The following is a 20,808-nucleotide window of genomic DNA, read 5'->3' as shown; positions in this document are numbered from 1 at the left end:
CCATTGGCCTGATGCTCAAAAGCAAGGGTCTCTGGGTTGACTGCTCTTGGGCTGGAGTCTCTCTATTTTTGCTTGTAGAGGAATACACATAGTTTTTACCATTTACTGACACTTCTGCCTTCTCCTTACTTCATAGGTGTCTGTAAAGGTTCCAATGACACTGAAGTTCTCAAGCTTTTCAGAATGCATGAGATGTAGCCAAATACAATGTGATAATCCCTGCATCGTCAAGCAGTTCTTCTGTTTTCTAAATCTGATCTCTTGCCTAAACTTCTGTAAGAAATACCTCCTCTAACAAATAGAAATAACTGTCCACAGGGAGGACATATGACTCCCTCTACTGAAACAGGTAAGGATCTTTAGCTCAGAGTCTTCTGAGTCTTTATATTACTGCTTTATGACAGTCCCCTCCAAAAAACAGTTCTGATTTTTCTTGTTTGGTCTCTAGAAACTCTCACCCACTAAATTAGCTCTTCTCTTGCATGACAGTTAGGGGACAACCCTCTGAACATATGGTCTCTGGAAAACAAGCAGAGATTGGTTTTACTGCAACTACAATTCCAGGTTGCTGGAGACCCTTCACAGTGATGTGAGAAGCTGCCAACACAATGCAGCTGTGAACATCTGGTAGCAGCATGGGTGTCCTCCAAATAGAACAGCATATATTTAAGCTGTGCCTATCCAACCCATGACTAACACCTTATGAATAAAAAACTACACTAACTGGCCATTCTGTGCAGAAAAGCAACAGAACTTCTCAATTTCAAGGAACATCCACAAAAATATCTTTCCTATGATTGTAACGCCTTTGCAAGTCCATCAAGGCTATAAGAAAACTGGCATGTGTTTTCTGCTCGAACACAGGCTGTTACTAATTTTCTCACATAGTAGCACTGTCTAGCACTGCAGACATGATAGGGCTCCTTCCTTCTATGTCAGTAGATCACAGCACAATTATCCATCTCTGAGGCACATCTCAGAAAAAGGCAAATTTTAGATTACACCAATCAAAGTATTTCTGGTAAAAATCGAAGAGCAGCAGCAGTGATCCTCTGGGATACAGCTTGCATTTTTCATCATCCCTTTTTCAGAAACATGAACTCAAATCTAAGCAGAAGCAAAATGACAGGGAGGAGCAGTGGTAGACAGAGAAGCTTGTCTTTCCTGAAGATGAAGAAAGAAATTTGATGTTTTAAGCTGAAAAGCTATCTGGATAGATTCCCTTCATTACCTCCTTTCCTCTTAGTTGGGAGGTTAAACAGCTAAAGAGCAATGAAGAACAAATAAAGAGCACATATAATCACCTTAATGTTTAAAACATGCATAGATGGTCCAGAGATGACGCTCTGGATTAGAAGAATGCCTGATGCCTGAGGTTCAAGTCAGCAATGGAGGAGGAAGAAAAAAAAAAAAAAAAAAAAGAGTTAAAAAAAAAGGAAAAAAAATCCAAACAAAAAGAAAATACAAACTATTTTTATAGTGGTACTTGAGAAATTTATGAATGGGGTTCTGTGATGTAGTTGCCCAAAATAGCAAAGATTTGGACATGATGACCCTGGAGTTCCTGAAAGCAGCTGGCACACAGGCCATACATGCACAGAAGGTTTCCCACTGCTTCTGTGCCCCTCCTACAACGCGGACTTTTCCCTCCAAGTTCCAAATAAATATCAGCATTAATATAAGGAACTGCAGAACAGGGCAAGGATAATGAATGTTTCCCTACGTACAGCAGTTCAATCTAGAAAATGTAATGCAAGTTTGCAAACTCAGTGGGAAATGCCACTCTTAGACTACTTTCTTCTAAGATGTATCTTATTGGGTTTCTTATCATTTTTTCCACTCCTCTCAGCTTTGCATGATCCACACTTTTCTTGCAGAAAGATGACCCAGACTGGATATGGTACACTAGCTGATGCTTTTCCACCCCGAGAAGAATTATATCACCATCTCTTGCTTACACCACTCAGTTTTTTCCACCACAACATATGATGTTGTGGATTTATGTTTAGTTTGTGACTCCCAGATCCTTTTCTGAGGAACTGCTTTTTATTCAGCTAATTATTCTGACCCAGATGGAACAGTCTGCGCTTGTCTGGTTCTCAGCCCAAGCTATGCAAACACATACTTTTCCAGGAAGATAGACAACAAGTCTATGATTTAAATATGTAGGATTTAAAGCTACTAGTACCAGATCCAAAACTCCATAGTCACATAACACAGAATGAAGAACTGTGAAATACAGTCACCATATCGCTCGAGGTTTTTCAAAACAAAGCTTTGTGGCAATATGATATTGGCAGGCTTTAGTTCAAATCTGTTACCAACAGGCCTGCCACAGTTAGCCTAAGGTTGGCATAAAAGAACAGAGCTACCGCTACTTCTTGCTTGGGTGCTTTGCTGAATTTGAAAGCTGCACACACTCAAAGAAAACCACACCAGTACTTTGCATGATCTGATAGCACATAAATCCAAAATCTAAAGTCATGGAAGAAGGGCAAAAGTTCTTTTTCGACATAGCTTTGTAGATACTGGATGAGATTCTTTTCTGTAAACATGACAGTACATCTGATGCAAGATAAGAAAGAGAACTTACAGTGACACATACGCTAATTACACTGAAAAACAATCACCACTCCAGAACAGATAATACTGAGAAATGAATACTGAAGGAAATTGCGATGTACTTCTTAGATAACCATAGTACTTTAAAACTGGATTCTGTTCAAACATTTGAAACATCTCAGTCTGAGATCTACAGATCAGATTGAGAATGTGTTGATGCGCAACCAGATTTTAAAATAAATACGTGGTGGAGCAGAACGCAAACACAGATTATTGGAGTTTTATTTTTGTTGCTAAAAAAAAAAAAAGCCTTTCTTCAGTTAGAACTCCCCCCATTCAAACAACCTTTAAAAGACTTCCACTTCATGTAAGCTAAATCCAGAATTTGCAGTAGCTGTGCTTACAGGCAGAGCCTGAAGCCTGGATTTGCTGAGATGTGTGTTGACTCGGTGCAATGTGAGTCGTGGGTGCAGGCTGGGTGAGACTGCTGGCTCCTGCTCTAACCACTTGGCCACAGGGCCTTCTTTACACAGAAGCTGAAAATAAGTAAGTAAAATTAAGGACACAGGACACCAGCCATGGAGGAAAACACAAACCTAAGCATGTTTAAGCAGGCAATTTGTCTTGCTGATGCTATGTGAAGATCTTCTTAGGTTGGAAAGGAGTGATTCATTACTGAATAATTTGTAGGATCAAGCTCAAGTGTTCCTGAAAGAATCTGTATTCCATTAATGACAAGGATGAGGTACAACACCACCAAAGCAAAAGGACAGAAATGTGGAATACAATTTCTTATACTCCTAACCAGCACTAAGTTATTCCAGTCCCTCAGTCTACACAATACAGAATGCTAATGTGCTATATTCCTTTTTTACTCTGCATCCAAACCACCAGAAGCAGAATTTCTCACTACTGTGCAACAAACATTCATGTGACTTTTGAGAGCCTCTGGTTTCACAAAAAAGCATACGATCATTTTCAGTATACCATGAAAAAATCTGAAAATGGATTAAACACACAATAAATCTTTTTGCCCCACATTTCACCTTGCCATATTGCCCCGCTGTCACCTTCAAAATTCATAGGAAAGACCCAGTTGGGGGCATGGGGAGCACAGATGGATCACGAGCTCTACAAAGAACTAATGAAAAGACACAAAGCAAAATTTTACAACACCCATGTATGTATAGGCTATGAAACAGTAGGTGCCCTCAGGATTACTCCATGTGACCAAGCTGTGTCAGCTCCTATGGTGAATGACAAATTTTGTTTTTACAGTAAATTGTAAATGAAACTTACCATTAAATGTAAATGCTTTGGAGCTGGGAGAAGATGCCATCTTGCTTGCCCATCCCGGAGAGACGATTCAATCACACTGCTGGGCAGAGACCAAAGTTGCATCTAATTTCTCCAGGGACAAGCCCTGGATGTGAGCAGACCCATGTTTTTGCACAGCACCACTCACGTGCCCTGCATTACACACATGCCCCACAAACTGCAGCTTGTAAAAGGGAAGCAAATTAACCAGCGGCTCTTTTTAACACAGCCAACCTTAAGGACATCTGAACCGAGGGCACAGATTGGGGCATCAAAGGGGAGACAGGGTGCTCTCAGTTGCAAGCACGCATGGGCTTTCTGCCACCAAAATGTCCCCACTCCATTCCATCATGTTATTCTCAAAGCAGCTGCTGCCCACTGGTGCTGCCCAAGTGTTTTATTACATTGGGTGAACATAGTGAGCCTGCTGCTGCCTCTGCCTTGCACAGAGAAGGGATGTGTTTGTGTCAACCAGCCATTGGCACCAGCACTGGAAACATGTTGCACGGCAAGGCCCGGCCTCTGGGCCCAGGCAGCGTGATGGTGGCCATCAACTGCAGCACAACTCTCAGCCCACCCCTTCCCCAGCACAGGGGCACCTCCTCACTGCTGGGGCCTGTGCTCTGACCCCAGGTAGACCTTGGCGCCCATTCCCTGATCCCTGGGAGTCCTTAGGGCCCTTCTGCAAGCACAGCATCTCTGAGCACCCTAAACAAGCAGCATGTGAAATCTGAACATGTATCTCTGCAAATGTTGGCTTAACATGCCCTTGCCTTAAGAGGCGAAGGAATCAGCTCCTTTTCCTTTTCAGGGTGTAACAGCAGCTGGTACCAAGGAAAACAGAGGTGGAAATACTTCTGTAAAGCCCTTTCCAAAACATCTGCATCCACATCCTGGATGACAGAACAAGTTCACACGCTGTATGTTGCAGGGAGCAGATGAGGGATTTCTCCTTACAGGGCAGACATTTTCCAGTGAAGGGGCAGCTGGTGTTTCCTCCAATTACCTGCATGCTTTCACTCAGCTCCAGTAAGTGGAAGACACTAATAGGAGAACTTACAAATCCTGTTTATAAGAGTTTATAACTCTTCTGGCCCAAATCTGTTATCTGAATGCAAAAAATCAAGTAAAACAGCATGCATCTTCTCCTTCTCCCTAATAGAGGTCCTGGATCCCCCACTGCAGGCACCCAGGCAGCAAGCCCTACTCACACAGAAATTTAAAAAACAAAAAAAAGTACATCAGAGTGCCTCCTAAGCTACAATTATAGCTTTAATTACATTCCACTTGCATTATAATTTTTCTTTCAGTTGCTCTGTTTGGCCTGTTCTCAGTGACAGCTTCTTGCAGTCATTTCCAAACTGTAACACATGCTTTAGTGACTATCAGTTTCACTTGCTCTTTACTTGACTTTTTCTTCAGCAGTAAAATAGGAGTGAACAGTCTACAAGTTTCTCCCTCATAAAGCACTGTACAGCAAGTTTAAATGACAACCTTCTCTTCACCACTTTTGGAAAAGCTCAGTGCAGCAGTGGGGTTTCATGTAGCATGGTTCTCCCCCTGGATGGGATAACTAGGCTGCGGAAGGCCATAAGAGAAGACACTGCAGAGAGCTGTGAAACAGAATGGAAGAGTGGAAGTGAAACATTAGCAGTGTCAGACATCTGTCTTCCATTTTGGTGAGGTTGTAGAGCACTGAGAGGTTCCAAGGGAGTGATCTTGCCCAAGCTATAAGACTGCTCTGCAATGGTCTTTTCTGGGTCACTTGAACTCTCTCCATTAACAAATGAGCTATCTGCAACCACCAGTTACACACTCATCTGTTTACTTTTGCTTGCAGCTGGCAAGAAATAACAGGGCAGTCATTTAAAACTGTAAGAATATTACCTAAGTTAGTGCTGAAAGCAACAAAGTCATCAATTCCAATGACAGCAAAGTAAATGGTCAGTCAAGTGTTTCAGCAAGAGAATTGTAGAATAGCTTTTGGGTTGGAAGGGACTCAAAAGATCATTTAGTTCCTACTAGAACGGTGAATGCAGAGTAAAACCTCTGAGCCACAAGAGGGTCCTAGAGGGGCCAACCATGCTGCCCTGAAGAGCTCACGGCTCAAATCACATTCAATGGAAACCTGCAGGCCCAGAAACACTACATTTACATCCCTTACGGCCTGAATTCGTTTGGGGAGATGCAGCCTGAAGGAACACTTCAGTTTTCCACAGTGGATATCTGTGCCCTTCAAATTCAGTGAGTAATTATTGTAATGAGCATCTATCTGCCATGTCATGGAGGCACAACACATCTATCTACTTAAGATGGGAACCTAGAAGAGACAGAGCAACAGGCTAATCCATCTTCCAAGGTGCAGCCTCTCTGGATAGCACTTATATACCTGTGTTGGTCTCAGGAGGACTCCGGTTCTTTCTGCTCCGAAGCTCTAGTTCCAAGTGGGAAGTTGCCCTCCCTCCCTTCCTCTGCTCACCCTACTCCCCTCCCCTGCATACTCCAAGCATGGAAAGTAACAGAGTCAGAGTACCCTCAGCCTCTCAAGTCATGGGCACAAGCAGGCAGCAAGGCATCAGCTGCACTAGTGCTCAGCTTAAATCTCCTCTTCAAAAGCACCCTTCAGAAAATCAACATTTTAGGCACCAGGTCCATCATAGCACAACCATGTGATTTAGGAGCTTGGTCCAGCCATAAGACTGGGGCTGGCAGGCACAGCGGTGCTGCAGCTGGCCCCTACCTCCCCATAATCAACTGTTCATCTGACCAAAGAAAGAAAAAGAAATAAAAAAGAGAAAATTCTGGATCCCTGTAAGCGGACATCAGGGGAAACTCAGGAATAACATCCTTTTCCAGGGGACACTTTGCAGAGTGGTGCTTGTGTTGTTGTGTATGTGTGTGTTATTTTTTCAATGAAAAAGGGTAAGTAACCAGAGAGGAAAAAAAGAAAAATGAAAAAAAAAGAAAGAGAACAGACACAAAATTAAACAATCTACCTTAAAATAAACTCTGCAGCATTATCTGTCTCTTGTCAAAAGTTATTAGTGAATAAAAGTGACAGACTGCCTCCTAAGATACATCCCATGTCCAAGCGACATACCTAAAGCTTGTCAGAGACTTCCCTCTGTTGATGTGTCTGCTTATCCTTAGTGCCCACGCTTTTCATTGCAGTGCATTCTTGTACGGTGGAAGCACTTGATTTATTTGCTGAAGGGAAGAGAACACTTTTTTTCCCACCTAATTTTACTCTTCTGATCCTACAGGTCTTTGTTCCTCATAAAACAGAAAAGTTCTCGACTAAAACCAGACTCCACATAATTATTTTTCCTTAAAAATGGAGTCAATAAAACTAGCAGATGCAAACAAAAATGGAAACGATCTATCAAATCTAGCAAACAGGTCTTTCTTCACTGCACATTCTTCACGTTAAAACATTACTAGTGGTCAGTATTAAAACCAGACAAATTGCACGGTGCTTTGGGGAATAAGGGGATAAAACAACTCTTGTAGACAAGTTACAGGAACAGATGAACAAGATGTTGCCCCAGTCCAGACAGCAGTTATCTGCTGGGAGCTTGGCGTCTGCTCTCCATCCCTCACTGAATGTTGCAAGCAGGGTCTCTGTCTAACATTCCTAATGAAAACTGAAAACACAAACCTGACCAACTCTGGGGATTGTTTGAAAACCGGACTCCAGCCACAACTTTGATGTGGTTGTGGACTGGGTGCATTCCCATGAAGTTTTAGTTCTTGTTGAAGCTGCAGAAGGGCAGAGCAAGGACACTCGGCACACTCAGGAGGAGAGTTCTACCACGAGGGCAGTGTGGAAAGGGTTTGCTATGTGGTCGCATGCACTGTGCAACCAGAAACATTCAGAGATGAAAAGAATAGTTGAAGTGTTGTAGTTCCTGTTAGAATAAACTTTAAATGAAAATTAAAACAAGCTAATAAAGTGGACTGCAGCTATTGGACAGATGGGACCAAACCAAACTGCCTGGTTTTCATCCACGCAAACAAAAGAGAAACATGCAAAGTCACCGTGATCCTATCTTCATTTCTTCACAAGTAGCCATCCCACCACCAGACCCTGCCTCCCTGTGCTGCATCAGTGAATCACAGAAGGACATGCTTCCACAGCGTTAATGACGGGAGATAGTTCCCACAAGGCCTAAAATCCAACTGGTTGAGGGAAAGATATTAGCAGTTAAACCTTAACCTTCATTTAGACAATAAAACACAACTTTTTCTTTTGTTTCTTCATCTATTTGTTGTTGGGAAGCTACAGAAACTACACCTTCTTCATACTGGCAACACCTACTTTTATTTGTGTTTAACTTAATGCGACTTCTCTGCTGCCAGATAACAGCCACACACCTCCCAATCTCTGTGACCAACCCACAGGACACTCTGCCATCTTCAGCTGCTCCACAGAGCACCCAAATATCAGCAGAATGCTTCTTCATCATCCAGCTGCACAGCCTGTCTTCAAATTGCAAAGGAAGATCCCCAGCATCCCGCCAAGGCAGAAAGAAGAAGGCTCATGGCTGATCCCTAATGAGCCCCACAGTCAGATTGGAGTTCAGCTTTTAACATGGTTTAGATTAAAATCCTATCTGCCTCCATGTCTTTGATGAAATTTTTGCGTTCTTCATCAAGACCAAAACCGGCAAACTAAAACAAAGAACTTGACACGTACAGCCTCCAATATGCAAACAACTGATTGTTTCCATAGAAAATTAGAGAACAGAGAAACTGAAGTAACTCTAAAAAAATGAATCCCTAATTTTGTAATAAAGACCACATGGTCTGCTTTGCTGAGCACAGAACTGGAAAGGCATAACCGCTTGGCTTTAACCAAGTATCATTGCTGATGCCATCCATGGCTGTGAACCATTTTCCTCCACCTCAGGTCATGTTCCTGGGAACTCCAGGACTCACCTTACTTAACATAACATACAGGGAATTAATTACTGAACACTTGTTCAGACTGAACACTGTGTGGGCCTGCTTCAAAACAGGAACTCATGAGAAACACAAAACAAAACCAATACTGTTGTCTGAACTTAAGATATTGAACTTCAACCTCTTATTTGTAACCATTTTTGTTTGGGTTGTACACAGACTTATCTTGTACTTCAAATTTGGAAAAAGCTCCATAAAGCAGATGCCTAATGGAAATGGCACATGAAAGTTAGATATTACAAACATCTTTTGTGAGATTTAAATCACCACTACACTGGACTCTGAATTCTAACCTAATTTGGTAACATGCCAATATTCTGGACACTATCTTACAAACAGCATGATCCCAAACACAACTTGGTCTTCAGAGCAATCACAATAAGCAAAAGGTCTCTGAACAATAACCCGGGGATTGAAAGTTCACACAAGGAAGAGTGCTTGCAAAGGCTTTGGATGCAAGCTGAAATCCCATTTAGTTACAAGTATTTTATTGTGGAAAAGGACATGGAAACACAAAATAAGTTAAAATGATAAAGAGACCTGAATAGAAAATCTGTGGTTAAAAATGGAACAGTTGCAGTAAGCAGATAGTTCTGTACATCCACATCTGTTCCAGTTCAAAGTAGTTCATGTGAACCAGGGGAAGAAACTATTTTTTCCTTTAGCTTCACAGCTCTGGACCCATCTGCTTCAGGCTAGGGCAGGGATTAGGAAGAAGGAGAAACTATCATTGGTGCACTGGCTCCTTGTCCAGAGTTTCAACAAGATGGAGAAGTCCCTGCACATCTTCCCTCGCCTTTCCCTTCTCCCCCCATTTAAAACACTTTCCAAAAAGAGCAAAAGCATTTGCAAATACTTATGGCAATTAAAGCTGTTTGTTTTTGCTACTCACAGATAGTTTCTGTTTCACAACTATCCCTTCTGGGGCCACTTTGATGATAACGTGGGAAAAGCAGACAGAATAGCCAAACAGGGAAATAAATATATAAAAATAGCGAGACTGCTCCAGAACTCATTCAGGTTCCAAAGGAGCTCAAATTTCCTGCCCATGGATGTCTGAAACACTTTCCCTCCACGCCCAAGTTTGGTCTCCGTTTCTATGATGTCCTCTTTTCTCCCCTTTTGGAATCTTAAAAATAAAATAGCAAGAAAGAAAAGTAAGAAAGATCTGGGGAAAGGATGGTGCAAAGAGACATGATGTCTAACTTGGCACAAGCTGAAGTTAGCTGCCCATTTTCTATTGACAATGACACCAAACCCAAGAGGAGGGACCCTCCCCTGCAATAATCTGGTTATGAGAAATCAATATTTTCCTATCTCCATGACAAAATGACAGCCTTTGTGCACACTTCATGCAGTGCCTGAGATTTAAATGTCTTAACAATAAAATAAAATAAAATAATTGTTCATACAGAGGTTGAAATACATTCACTAATCTCCCTGAATTTGTTTTCCACTTGCAAAAATGTAAAAGCTTCCCGCAACTGAGTCTCTGTAGGAAATTCCTGCAGCTGACAGACTGCATGCACACACCAGTCAATACAAAGTAATTGCTGGACTGGAATCAATTGCAGGCTCCCAGGAACTGCTTCAACTGGATTTTACTTGAGAGATTTAGTGCTGTAACTAGCAAGATGCTGAGCTCCTCAAATACCACTAGATGTGTGCATCCTTGCCAAAATGAAGACAAATGGTAAAGCTCATACTAAGACCTAGAGCCGAGCTTATCAGAAGCCACCCATTAGGGAAGGGACCCTGCGCCTTGCCACCCTCCACGTCTAAAGAAGATGCTCCAGGTTCTTCTTCCAATAAATAATTCTCCAGGCTCCTCAGAGAGATGCCTCAGTGAAGGAGAAGGACTCTACGGTGAAATATTGCTTACACAGAATGGCAAGCGTGTTACAAGTTTCCCTCAAAAACCCAGGGGCATGGATGCCAGCAAAACACACAGGGGGATCACAGATGCCCACTTTTGACCAAAATTAGGGCTATTTGCCTGCTTAAGTGCTTTACTGGACAAGGGCCAGAGGGCACAGCAAATTGAAGGATACAGCCCCTGCAAACTATTTTGGGAAAATACACCAAAGTAAAGAAAGGAAAGCTTTCATTAATTTATATTATTAAGACAACGAAGATGTTGTTTTGGAAACAATAATCTGGCTGTTTTAACTGGAAATTTGCTTGCACTGCACTACAAGGACAAGGTTTAAAAAATAAAGTAATTAATCCACCACTTAGAAACTATTAGCCTTAAAAGACTCAGATTTTATGTCCATGCCTCTGATATGATAATAGGATGCTTCAAATCTACACTCAAATCTATTTCTGCTCTTCCATTGGTAACTGGTACATGCTGTGTTTTCGGTTTGTTGTTTTTTTCATTATTATTATCCAATTAATTAGTTATCTTGCCAGATGAACTTAAATGTATCAAATTAATTGATAATACTTTAATTGCAACACACAGAAGACAGGTTATTAGAGTGGTATTGATGTGCACAGTTATCTTGCTGTAGATTACTGGTTGTTACATTTAGCCATTCATTCCTCAAGGAAAGCTCTGGACTGTGTGTTTAAAATATAAATTATTTCATTTAAATTGACATGCAGCTGTCTGTCCCCTGCAAAGTAAGCAGCAGAGAGATCCAGCATGGCCTGATAAAACTCAGCTCTGGACAGTCTGACCCCATTTAAGTCGGGGCAGACCCACAACAGTCCATTTCTTCCACTCCCACCCACGTACATGTGGCTACACCCTGGGCAAGCATTATTTCTCTCAGCTGAGTCCATCAAGTGAACTGAAATGACAATTCTTGCTTTTGTTACCTGCCAAACCCCTAAATTCAACATGGTAGTTCCTGGCATATAAAGTAAGCTCTGCCACAGCAAATGCAAATGATGAAAGGGGGGAGGGGGGGGGGGGCTGGAGCCAAGCAGGAGGGTTGGAGCTTCATGATCCTTGAAGTCCCTTCCAACCCGGGTCATTCTGTGATGTGAAAAAGGAGAAAATGGGCTCTCCCAAGGGCTCCCCGAAGGCTATAAAGTCCTTTAAGATCAGTGGCTAAAGAAATATTTTGTACTTCTAAAGCATGTACAAAAGGACTAGGACAGGGTGTCTGTGCCCAGCTGTTGCCTCTCAGCCTGGCTTCCTACCACATGAGCTAAAGGAGGACACGGTGCACATCCTGCCGTACAATTGTTCAGTAACAGGATCTGTCCCTATTATGAGAGCCCAAATGTCCTCTGGTGCCTCAAGACACACAGGGTGAAACAATTCTACAAAGTGACTGAATTTGAAATACCGGCCTGTAGCATAGAAATAGTTGTCCTTGATAGCTGAGGTATGTCCTCCTAATGTACCTAAAGATGTTCTCTCTTCTTTTCCAGCCAGACTCAGCTATCTGCCAAAGGGGTTATTGACAGCAGCTGTGAAGAGGAAATAGCATTTCAGATCTATGTCCCCATCAGTGTCAACACTAAACCCTAGCAAGCTGTTCACACACAGAATTAAGGAACCGACAAACATAACTCTGATGCCCACATCCCTGAAAAACCATGACATTGCAATGTGATATTCTGGATGCAATATTCAGAGAATAACTGAATAGTTCAGACCATAGCCTTTCCACTAGACGAAGTTCCCCAAAGTCTCTTATGAAAAGCTTTCAGTTAACTCAAAGTAACTGCAAACGTGCATCCAGTGTAAAGGTTGTTGGTTTTGGAATCTTTAAGCCCTTTTAATTAACAGGATAGTAAACAGTGAAGAATGCAAAGCTTTGACAATATCCTATAGAACAGTTCCCAGAAAAGCATTCACATTCACCAAATAATCTCACAGCAGCTCCAAGGACAGCTGTGCATGAAGTTAGACAGGTACAGTTAATAATGAAAAGAGAAAAAGGGGAAGGAAGTAAAAGTTCCCTAAGAAGCAATACAGACGTAGTACAGGTGGAAATGAGGAGAATGTATGTATTGGCAAGGTCAAAAAAGATGCAGGGATAGCAAGAGGGGCCGGGAAACATTACGCCCTCTTCTACTACATACAACATCAACTGTTGTATATATACACTTGTAAATATACCGCACAGACTTTCAATAGAGCTTAACTGAATGTATTCCACCTCAGGAAATGAAAATAAAGGGTTTCTCAACTTGAGTTTTCTATACAAGCAGTTAGTCTGATATAAGAGGGAAAAGAAAATGGAACATTTTGACATTCACCCTGCATTACTCTGCTTGGTAGTAAACCCACTTCCAGCACAGACCACCAAGCCAGTCCTATTAGCCATACATATCATGATTTCATGATATGTGGATATGCTAAGCTTAAACCAGCGCAGATTCAAACTGTTCAGTATGCCTTATAAGGTACCTTTCCTATTTCGTTTACATCACAATATACATTTTACACTGTAACATGCAGGTGCCCTGATGCACAACAGAGAGGCACTTCCAAGCTATGCCATATCGTAGAACCTTATGTTCTGGGGTGGGAAATGATGCTCAGCATGTCTTAGATCAGATACTAGACATTTCTCACAAGTAAACAAATTTACCACACTATGATGCCACAGTACAGAGCAGCCTTAAATTCTAGTAGGCAATCAATCACCACAGAAGGGAGATCGTTTCCCAAAAAAACAAGGCTAATTTATTTTCAGATCTGTTTGATTCAAGTTTATGATTTGTCTGGGACACAGAATCAACAGTATGATGAATTGAATACATCTCCTGGAAGACTAAATTTATTAAAGTACATCGTTCAAGCTGACTAAATGAAAACAACCATTGGTTTGGACATTGGCTTGATCAATAGTAGGGATAATGCTGGAGAAATAATTAACTGGAACCTCACTCGGGATTTACCATTTTAAGGATAAACTAAGGGGGTCACTTTTCCACTGCTTCTTCACACACAAGTCCTCTGCAGCACAGCCCAGAGGCATCCCTGCCTGTCCTCATCCCCACCCTTGTTCTGCAGCTCCCACACTCAGCTGGAAACCAGGATAAAGCCTGGCTCCACATTCTCACTCAGTGGCTGGGACTCAGCTCTGTTTATACTCCCGTGAGCCGAAGAATGACGATGACTAGTAGCTATATAGATAAATAAAGTATATTAAGTCACAGGAAGTAAAAAGGGAAAACTATTAATTTATTTATAGAAACCTGTTCTTGCCATTCATCAAAAAAGAACATTCAAAAGTATGCAGCGAGATACAAGCATCTGGCTGAAGTTGGCTGACCACACACCAGACTATACACAGAGCCATTTTCCTTCTTTGGGTCACATGGACCCGGTGCCAGAGAGCACAGGATGCAGACAATAATGGGGCAGTTCCACTAGCAGACCTGGGGAACAGCCTTTCCACCAGCGTGCCACAGCTGCGTGGACATGGCCTAGGCTTCCCATCCTTCCAGTGGCTCCATAGCCAATTCCTCATTTTTGATACACCGCGGTACCACCAGTACATCCCAAAATGCTACATCCATGCCATCTACTAATAGCACCAAAACTAAATACAAGTGAGAAGACCTTGATGCCTAAGTCAGATCCTCCAGACGCAGGCTGTGCCAACATCAAGCAAAACGAAACATGTGATTTATTGTGGAGCTGGATGCTCAATTCCCCAAAACTGAGCAGCAAATGCAATACACCCACACAACCCTTTTCCCCCTCCTATTGCCAAAATAGCACGCATACATCAGTAGAAAACCTTTTCAAGACAATACTGCCACAACACACTGTGATGAATTTAATGGTATTTGCAGAAAAGCTGCCATCTTTTGCAGTCTGCAGTAGATTTTTTTCTGGGCAATCATACCAGAAGCATAAAGTCATGCCATATTTTGAATCTCTGCCTGCCAAAATCCGGGAAGAATTGCAAAGCACACTCATTGACATATCTTGCGGTACATCGCCAGCCAAGATGCTATAGTACAAATGAGTGGACATAAATAACAGCACGAGACCCACTTCTGCCATTCTTCTTACACCAAAGGAGTAAAAACCTAACACGTGGAGCGAAGCTACACCCCAAAACCTCCACATTGGAGTTCTTATTCTTCTCAAGAAAAATTATAGGACTGTCAAAGTACTGCATTGAAAAAGCTTCAAAGTAATTTCAGAAGACTCAGTGCTCATGATATTGCTGAAGTCAGTAACTACTCAATTTCTGTATTTACTTATTCTAAGTGCACCCTCAATCTGCACTTTCAGTTGCCAGCCTTTTCCCCTTTCTACTGAGCACTGTAAAATGTGTTTTTCTCTCCGTAGGCAATTTTCCTTGGAGAACTTTTCTTATCACACACAGATGCCTATCACATATTCCAAGCTCATTCTGCAAGTGGGACATCAGCTGATATCAATAAATAAGTACATGAGGCAACAAATATTTGCAATGTGTTTAGAAAACAAAGTGCTTCCTCTTTGTAGTGTATGCTTCCTATCCACAGGATACAAATAGCAAGAGAGGTAAGGTAGCAGGACCAGGAGCACAGAACTCGTATCCACAGGATATAAAAAAAGTAATTTATAAGATGTAAAAGGAGCAGTTAACGCCTGCACATGACTTAACCTTTTCACAACAGGTTTCAGATTAGTTACAGTTGTGCATAAAAAGTCACAAGTTCATGACAGTTTACAAAAAAAAAAAAAAAAAAAAAAGTGGTATTTTTTGGAGTGCAGTCAGAGAGGACAATTTTGTGATTACGTATATTATTAATATTCCACTCAGAGAAGTAAGAACACACAAGCAGGCTCTCGCACTGACTCAGAGCTGCCAAGAACAAATCAGGTAAGCAGATAAGGCAATGGGTAAAGATACTGCAAGGAGATGGCACGGGATCTCCATCATTCCATTGGGTCACATCTGGAAAGAGCTTCCATAGCAGTCAGAAGGACAGACTGCCAGGGGAAGGCTCACAGATGGGAACGAGAAAAAGAGGGAAAGCAGCAGGATCTGGGGTGGCAGTGGAGCTGAGAGCCCAGGGGACAAGCCGGCATGGCGGAGCAGGATATGGAGTATGTGAAGAGCAGGGATGTGGTCCAGCTCCCCCAGGACAGTGGATGGAAGAAGGCGAGGGAGCATGGGGACAGGCCAGCCTCCTGCTGGGCTACAGCACCACTCTCAGAGGCACTGGGGTGAGGGTAGGAAACTGAACGCTAAGCCAAATAAACACAACTCTTCTTCCCGTGGGTGCACAGGGGCAGGCCTGGGGCAGGGGCTGTGACTAATGCAGCTGAGGCTGCTCTGCTTCCTGCGCCTGCTGCGCGTGCCATAAATTACCTCGCAGCGACAACCAAAGCACCACTGTCTTCTCGTTCTTCAAAGTGCTGAAAATAAGCTGCACACAACTGCTGGCATCACCCCCCAGTGACACCAGCCTGGCAGCTGGCATGGGGTGGCTTAGCATTGCAGAACGTGATGGTGCCATGGGTTCCCACTGGGCATTCATAAAAACTGGTCACTGGTACAACTGCCTGTGGAACTTACCAAGCTGAGGGCTTACCCATACAGTGACTGAACAACTGTGTGGAATGAAGCAGAGGGAGATGAGCGAGCTCAGAGCTCCTCAGCCTTTTGCACAGTAATGCTTTGAAGCCTATCCTGTCTGCCACAGTCCCCTCTGCTCTTCCCTGTCCACAAAGTGATCCTAATTTAAAGCCAGTTGTATTTTCCAACCACAGCATGTCCCCAAGCATTTCCTTTTCTCAAAAGCTCCAGAAGCCAAAGGGTGCAATTAAAGTCAAAAGGGATGTTTTTCCCTTCTGGTTGCCAATAAATACTGCCCCTTCCCAGGGCTGCTCTCCTGCCTGCTCATTCTGCCTCCACATTCCCCATCCCCTCCACATTTCCATGGCCCAGCCGCAGAAATTAATAAGTTATTAGTACAAATTAAAATATTACATTAATGATGTACGTGAGTGCAAGTTACTGAGCTGGAAAAGAAGTCCTAATTAAATCAATACGGTTATTAGTCCCTTGTCATCTCTGATTAATTATTAGCTTAATATGCTTCATCATTTTTGCCATTAATGGAATCGCTGCAGTGCTACCATGGGGAGATGGGTGCTGCAGAAAAGCCAATGGAGCCATGCTAGGGACCCTGGCCATGCTGGGGCATAAGTGAAGTAATCCTGAGAAAAGAAGGGGAAACACCTCACTTTCTGGTAGAACAGCCTGACCGCATAAAATATCCCACTGTTTTCAGAGGATTAAGCTGTTCTCTCAGGGGAATTTTAACTGTTGATATGCAGGGGATGAAGGCACAACTGTGTCAATCTGCATCCCAAGCACTTGTCCCAGTCTCCCCATGACTTACACTGGCATGACGATCTACTCCAGGCCTTTCCCCAACCAACTGACTACTGCCTTTTCAGCTGCTTCTGCCGCAGCCCCTTCTTCACACATCCTAGTTGCCCAGGGTGTAAGGAAGGAGCAGGCAGCAAGTTGAAAGCCATCACCTTAAGTGCCTGGGGCTGTGGGAAGGGCAGGGGCAGAGGACCCCTCTGCCACTCCTGCTACCAACAGAATGAAAGATAACATACAGAAGTCACCAGCCAGCTCATTCCAAGAGAAACGTGAAATAGTTATTTGGGCATAGGTAACTCCAGCTGTATGGGAATACACCTTCACTTCTCTCTCTCCTGTCATCTTCCCTCTGATGCCAGCTTTTCCTAACTCTGTCCCACCCCAGCAGCCTGCAGCAAGGTTTTCTAGGGATAATGACCTGGTGCAAGGACAAATCTCCAGCTGAACCTCCAGCAACAAGTGCAGAACGTGTCCAAGGTCTGGCCAGGGCTAGCATTGCACTGCCGTGCATGGATCCATCATGGGACTGGACAGGAGCTTCATCCCATAAACAGCTTCACAAACACGCTCTTTGGGAGGGGATACCAACAGGAATATGCATGTGCTTCCTTGAGCAAAGCTGCTCCTTGTACTCACTAACAAAGCTGGTGCACAGTGTTTGTGCTGCTGATGGGTGATTCAGAAATTAAACAGAGAATGCCACCGCAAAGCATTATGCTGAGTTCCTCACAGATAAAGTGCCACTTCAGCTTCCCAGGACTTGCTTTACCACTGCCATTACCTCGGGATAAATGGCCACTTGTACAAAGCCAGAGCTTCCCAGTGCCAATTTTGCCCCTTCGCCCTCCTACTGCCATCCCTGATAACACCTCAGCCTCCGTTCCACAACACACAGCGCAGAGGACTTCCATCTCCTCCATTCAGCTCAGCAACCCCGTTGCCCAGTGCTGAGCTGCACAGCCCAGCTGCATTGTATCACAGACTCAGAACCGGTTCCCTTCCACTCCTGGTTGCTCCGCCATGGCTTACAGAGCATTTCAGAACTGGGCTGAGCTCCAGCTGAATGTTTGGCCATGCAACGAGGAGACTCCAGGATAACGGTTTTCGTGGGAATCCAAGAAGAAGGAGTAAAGAAAAGGGCTCCCCACGCTATTTTTAGCCGCAAACAGTAAGATTTGGAATTTTGATTGTAAAGTATGGAATTCATAAATGGTGCCATGCTAAATTTACTCCATTTGTATACAATTCTGCTGGCTAACCAAGAGGGTTACAGCGCGATCCTGGTTAGCATCTCAGCCCTGGTTTTATAGCCTCTAAACCAGGAGAATAATGCATTCCTGTAAATAGTGTTTGTGAAATTTGTGCCCCAATGCATACGCAAGAGGATTTTCTGTGCATGGTGTATATGTGCATGTATGATATCTTCCACAAACCCATGTGTTGGTGCGTGTGTGCACCCACAGCCACCGAGCAGGGATTTATTTCCAGAGCGAAGCCAAGGAAATTCCCACCCACTACCATTTAAGCGCTTGGCTCTTTGGCTCAAAACATTCTGCAACTTCTCAGCCAAGGAATGTATTTTCCCTTTCCAATATATATAATTTATTTTGCTGCACACATTAGCTAATGATTCAGAGACACACGATTAAAACAGTGCTGTGAGGACACTACTGACCAGCTGAACAAACCCAGTTCATTTTGTGAGACCTTTCTTGCTAGCCTGCCACTGCACAGCATGAACTGACAGCAGCCATCGAATCGAGGGTTTATCTCATCTACTTTTACACCAGCAATTTTTCATAATTAGCCTGGCTTCCTGGGGTTAGATGAGCTTTTAATTACTACATTAATGTAGATAAGGAAGACTCTATGCTGCTCTACACTTCTGGGTGGGGGGGTAAGAACGCTGTTTTATTTCCCTACTACTTTGCAGAGATTACTCCGGGATCTGTAACACCGCTCGGCAGCCCGCAGGGCAGCACCACCCGGACACCGTTCCCGCAGCGCGCCCCTCACTATTCTCCCCGCCGCACACTTACGTGGTCCCCAGGGCGCGGCGGCAGGCAGCCTGCGCAGGTGGATCTCATCCTTATCCATCGCCCGCCGATCCCCGCAGCCCGGCTGCGGTACCAAACTCAACTTGCCAGGGTCCCTCCTCCCTCCTTTTCTTTTCTTCTTTTTTTTTTTTTCTTCTTTCGTCCCTTTTATCCTTTTCCTCCCCCCGCTCGGTGACACGGGGAGGGCTCTCTCACCCGCCGAGCGGCACCGCGCAGCGCCCCACCGCCCCCCGGCCGACTTTAAATAAGGGCGCCGGGAGCCGGCCCGCCGGGAGCGCGGCCCTCCGCGTCACGCCGCCGCGCTCCCTCCCTCCTTTCTCCCCTCCCTTCCTCCCTCCCCGCCCTCGCCCCCCGCCCCGTGCGGAGCTCCGCGCCTACCTGCGCGACGGCGGCGCTGCCCTGACCTTGGGCGCCGGAGGGACGGCGGCAGCTGCGGCGGCTTCGGCCGGGCGGGGGCAGCGCGGCCGACAAAGGTCAGAGCGCCCGCGGTGCCCGGCCAGAGCGGAGCGGGGCCGCGGGGTTCTCCTGGGGGCAGCCCTCGCCCTGCCCGTGCCGATTTTCACTGCGCGCAGCCAGCGAGGGATGCTCGGGAGCGCTGAGCTGCAACCTGCCGGCCCCCGTTTCGGTCCGGTCCCGCTCTCGGCTTTCCCGTGTTACCCAGAGCGTACTTCGCTGTGGCTCCGGAACTGGGTTTTGAAAGTTTTTACAACTTGAAACTTTCCTGGGAAGGTCTGAGATTTGATGCGGTGAGTAGAAAACACATCAACTAAACACAAAATAAATACAGGAATTTACTCATACGGACTTCTTCATGGACTACAGTCTCTAGAGGCTTCAAAACCACAGCAGGGTGCTTTTAGGCTAGGTTTTGTATCTTCTTCTTTGTAATTTTAGTGCTTTTTTTTATTTTGACAAAGCTTGGATTTAATCTATTTTTAAAAATGCACGTTTTAGTTTACTATTTATTCATTTATTATTATTAGAAGAGCAGATGAGTAGATGGTGCTGTACAAAGCTCTCTGTACCAGCTTGCTTTACCAGAGGTCAAAGGCACTTGAGAGCAAGTTCCCCTTCCTCTGCTTACAACTAATTTGTTCTGGACTGAGTTTTGCAGCAGAACCAAACGCGGGCGCAAGCCCAATGTATATATTTGTCTCATGAATGCAAAACAAAAGAAATCTGGAAACAATGCTGGATTCCAGCACCCTATCTCAATGTGACCACAGGCTTCCCTGCTGCCAGTGGCTGGTTAAGGCACATGGGTGGGCACTTGGCTGGGCTGTACAGAGCTGGGTGCTCACCAAAATGATGAGCAGAAAGAGCGACATAGGATCACTAAGATTGGAAAGATAGACTGCTTAGCCCAACCATCAACCCATCACTCATGCCCACTAAATCATGTCATTCAGTGCCATATCTGCCCTTTCTTTGAACACCTCAAGCCACAGTGACTCCATCACCTCCCTGACCAGTCTGTGCCAGTGCATCACACACAATGAAGGCCAATCCCCACCTTGCTACAACCTCCCCTAAGCCTGCTGTTCTCCATCACCCTATTGAAAGCCCCACCAAAGGCCAGCTGAGCCATGATGTCATTC

General features: G+C 44.2%; 1 protein-coding gene across 6 annotated transcripts in view; it reads right to left on the bottom strand.

Moving 5' to 3' along the window:
• The window catches only part of ANO1 (anoctamin 1), a 72,827-nt gene extending 52,938 nt beyond the window's left edge, over nucleotides 1-19,889 (bottom strand). For 2 of the 6 annotated variants that reach the window (XM_015863687.3, XM_015863688.3), the window contains exon 1: nucleotides 19,193-19,511. In XM_015863687.3, the coding sequence (XP_015719173.2) occupies nucleotides 19,193-19,250 (58 nt within the window). In that variant the 5' untranslated portion in view covers nucleotides 19,251-19,511. Of the gene's footprint in view, nucleotides 1-19,192; nucleotides 19,512-19,588 lie in introns of those variants that run through there. The other 4 variants (XM_015863683.3, XM_015863685.3, XM_085549981.1 and 1 more) reach the window with 3 other exon arrangements.
• Between the last annotated feature and the right edge of the window lie 919 nt (nucleotides 19,890-20,808).

This window comes from Coturnix japonica, chromosome 5 (genome assembly GCF_054131305.1).
Source record: "Coturnix japonica strain WE chromosome 5, WE-NBRP24, whole genome shotgun sequence".
In the NCBI taxonomy this organism is placed as follows: domain Eukaryota; kingdom Metazoa; phylum Chordata; class Aves; order Galliformes; family Phasianidae; genus Coturnix; species Coturnix japonica.
Note: the sequence above shows the minus strand (reverse complement) of the source record. Positions and strands in the feature narration are given on the sequence as shown.